The sequence below is a fragment of the Entamoeba invadens genome, assembly GCF_000330505.1.
Source record: "Entamoeba invadens IP1 unplaced genomic scaffold scaff_1105074726207, whole genome shotgun sequence".
NCBI lineage: Eukaryota > Evosea > Mastigamoebida > Endamoebidae > Entamoeba > Entamoeba invadens.
In genome coordinates, this window is record NW_004440419.1 from 74,429 (window position 1) to 78,350 (window position 3,922).

The 3,922-nt window shown below is 30.4% G+C and overlaps 2 protein-coding genes across 2 annotated transcripts; both read left to right on the forward strand.

Annotated features, from left to right (window-relative positions):
* Positions 1–1,709: 1,709 nt before the first annotated feature.
* EIN_190560 (hypothetical protein) lies at positions 1,710–2,930 on the forward strand (the record flags this gene model as incomplete). Its single annotated transcript, XM_004257059.1, has 1 exon — positions 1,710–2,930. The coding sequence occupies one exon, from the start codon at positions 1,710–1,712 to the stop codon at positions 2,928–2,930; it is 1,221 nt and encodes a 406-aa protein (XP_004257107.1).
* A 510-nt stretch (positions 2,931–3,440) lies between these two features.
* Positions 3,441–3,920, forward strand: EIN_190570 (hypothetical protein; the record flags this gene model as incomplete). Its single annotated transcript, XM_004257060.1, has 2 exons — positions 3,441–3,454; positions 3,604–3,920. Coding segments are annotated over 2 exons (331 nt in total), but the record flags the coding sequence as incomplete, so codon positions are not given.
* Positions 3,921–3,922: the final 2 nt, after the last annotated feature.

Below are 3,922 nucleotides of genomic sequence, written 5' to 3' on the forward strand. Positions count from 1 at the left end.
CGAAAATGTTATTTGGAAATGCCGAATATTTTTATTCGATTTTTGTGAAATGACCCTGCAAATAAATCGAATAGAAGCTATACTGTATAGTAAGTAATTATAAATTTACTATAAAATATTTTTTCAAGACAGGTTTTTCCAAACGCGACAGCTTTTTCGCATGACTGTAATATAAAGCGAATTATTATTATTATATTGATCATTTTCCATTATTTTAAAAACATAACCAAATCATAATGAAATTATAAATATATAATAATAAATCTATAAATTTATTATTTTTCAATCATATTTTCAATTAAAACTTCAAATTATTTACTAAATTTTTACAAATGCTTCAAAATAAAAATATCAAATGTACAGTTAATGTAAAAAGTGGGATGCTGAGAAAAAGTGGGATGCTAATCTAAATATTAATTAATTTAATATTTTTAATAATAAATAAATAATATAAAATTATTTTGGTTTTTTCATTTTATTAATTTTTCGATTAATAATTAATATTAAAATTAATAGTAATTTTATTATTTTTAAATTTAAATTAACCAATAGTTAGGAGCATCCTCCTTTTTCTAGCATCCCCATATTTCCTTTTACTGTAATAACAATTACAGTTGACCAAATAATTATCAGAGAGCACCAGAAAACTGTCGTTCAGCAGAAAATAGTCGTACACATTATTTTAAAATGTTTTTCTCTATTAAGTCGGGTTATTTTTTTTTCAAAACCCGATTATTTTCCTGATTGTTTAGTCAAATTTTATATGTGAAAAAATATTCCCGATTTTTTGGTTTGTTTGATACTAAAAACACAAGTGTACAACAATTTTCTTGCTGTACGACTATTTTCTGTTGGTCTTTATATATAAAGCAGTAAATGTATATAAATAAAACAAGCTAAATAAAGATACAAAAAACATCAAAATAATTGATTGTTTTTTATTTAGCACCAATAACAATATAAATCTAAAATTGTTATTCCATGAAATTTGTGATGTTGTTTTTGTTAATTACAGTTGCTATTTCTGTGAATTTTGCAGAAGTCGAGTGGTGCAAATATCAAAACAAACTTGAATGCTGCAAATTAGGAGAAAAATGTTCACCACATTACCAATGGAGTTTATCTAATAACCAAGTAGAGTTGCCTTATATCACTGATGGGTTTACCATTAAATGTGAATTTAATACTGAACTCAATATCACAATCAACAAGAATTCTTTTTATTCATTGAAATTTGATGAAATTGGGAATTACAATTACTCTAAAAACAGCAACTCTTTCATAATTGGACCAAACAAAATACTTAAAGATTCAATTAGTGTTAATCAAAAAGGAACAACAAAAGGGTCTTGCGCAAATTGCAAAGTTTGTGTTGGAACAACATTACTTTGCTCAGAATGTAATGATGGTTATTATCTGAGCTCTGGTTCATGTTTTAAATGTCATTCATATTGTGCAACGTGTTTCAATTCATCATACACTGGGTGTTATACATGTAATAATGGGTATTATTAACACAGGTTTCGAAATGTCTTAGTTGTTCATATGTTTGTGCAACATGTTTTAATTCATCGAGTTACGGATGTTACACGTGTCGTGATGGATATTATTTAACACAAGTCTCGAGGTGTTATACTTGTTCATATGCCTGTGCAACTTGTTTTGGTTCTTTAAGTTCCAATTGTAATTCATGTAAAATTAATTATTACATGTCAGCCCCAAGCACGTGTACAAGTTGTCATTCTTATTGTGCAACATGTTTTAACACTTCATCAACTGGATGTTACACATGTAGAACAAATTATTATTTATCTGGGCCATATACATGTTCTTCTTGTTCATCGTCGTGCGCAACTTGTTTTAATTCATCAAGGACTGGATGTTACAGTTGTAGACAGGGATATTATTTAACAGGAAACTCAACATGCAACTCGTGTTCGTATCCATGTGGAGCATGTTTTAATGGGTTAAGTTCGGGATGTTATTATTGTAAATCAGGATACTATCTGATTGGAAACTCAACATGTGCCAATTGCTATGTTGGTTGTTCTGAATGTTATGGGGGTTCAAACGCGGCTTGTTATGGTTGTAATTATGGTTTTTATTATGTATATTACGATACATGTCTCCAATGTCCATTTCCTTGTGTCACTTGTATGGATTCAACAACATGTTTAACATGTGCTGAATCATATTTCTTGTTGGGTTCAGAATGTTTAAAATGTGATGATTCTTGTTATTCATGTGCTGGGACGTACCCAAACAATTGTTTAACTTGTCGTTATTATTATTATTACTTGTCTAATGGGTATTGCCTTAAATGTGATTCCACTTGTTTAAGATGTAATGGATCAAACTCAAACAATTGTTTATCATGTATTTCTGGATATTCCTTGTTAAATGGGTATTGCATCAAATGTGACTCTTCTTGTAGAACATGTAATGGAATTAATGCAAACAATTGTTTGACATGTCCAAGTTATTATTATTATTTAAGTGGATCTTGTTTTAAATGCAGTTCAAATTGCAGTACTTGTAATGGAGTAAATGAAAACAATTGCCTAACATGCAAAATATATTTTTATTTAACAAATGGATATTGTCAACCTTGTGACTCGAGTTGTAATAAATGTAATGGGGCAGCTGCAAACAATTGTTTGTCGTGTAAAACTGGGTATTATTTATCAAATGGATATTGTTTTAAATGTAACAGTAATTGTAATGCATGTGTTGGAACAAGTACAAATTGCACTAGTTGTAATTATAATTTTTATCTTTCAAATAACGTATGTTATGAGTGTCATTCGGAGTGTGGTGGGTGTAATGGCCCGGAACGAACAAATTGTACTTGGTGTGGTGAAGGGTTTTATCTTGACAGTTTTCATGGGAAATATAATAACACATGTCAACCATGTGCAAATGGTGTCTAAATTGTGAAAGCAATGAGTATTGTTGGGGTTGCAGTGAAGGGTATTTTGTTGTTGATGCGAGTTACTGTGAATTGTGTTGGGTACAAAATTGTCGATATTGTAATTATGATTTGTGTTATGAATGTTATGATGGATATTATTTACTCGGCTATGAATGTCACAAATGTCCAAGTAGTTGCACAACATGTTGGGGTTCAAATACAATAGAATGCTATAGTTGTGTGGATGGATATTACATTTCTTCAAATGAATGTCTTTCTTGTTCATCATCATGTCAGACATGTATCTCTAATTCAACAAATTGTTTATCATGCGTACAAGGAGAGCGATATTTATGGAACAACCAATGTCTAAGTTGTAGTAATTGTGTGTCTGGGCATTGTATATCCAACACAACATTATGTGATATGTGTCAAGCTGGTTATTATTTGGTCAATAAAATATGTGTTGCATGTGATTCAAATTGTGCAACATGTTCCGAGTCTTCATCAAATTGTCTTTCTTGTAAATATGGTACATATCTAGTTGGTTCTTTTTGTGTCACATGCGATACAAATTGTGCTTTAACATATTGTAACGTTTTATTTGGTTGTACCAAATGTCTTGTTGGATATTACCCAAAAAACAAGAGATGTTCTCAATGTAATCAAATCACAAATTGTGTAACTTGTAGCCAAACAGAAGAAAAATGTTTGACCTGTACAAGTGGTATTTCATATGTGAATTCCAGTGGTTTGTGTTCATTGTGTGATTGGACATGTTCAACTTGCAACACCAATGGTACTTGTAATGGTTGTTCGACAAATTATGTTCCTTTTCCTGTTAACAACAGAACGTGTCAGTTGTGTCGATCTTTTGATCCAAATTGTGATGTTTGTGGAGACAACAAAAATCGAGTTTGTACGTCTTGTGATACAAATTACTATATTAACGCGCAAAACACATGTTCTCAATGTGACACAACATGCGCATATAACGGTTGCAATAAAAAC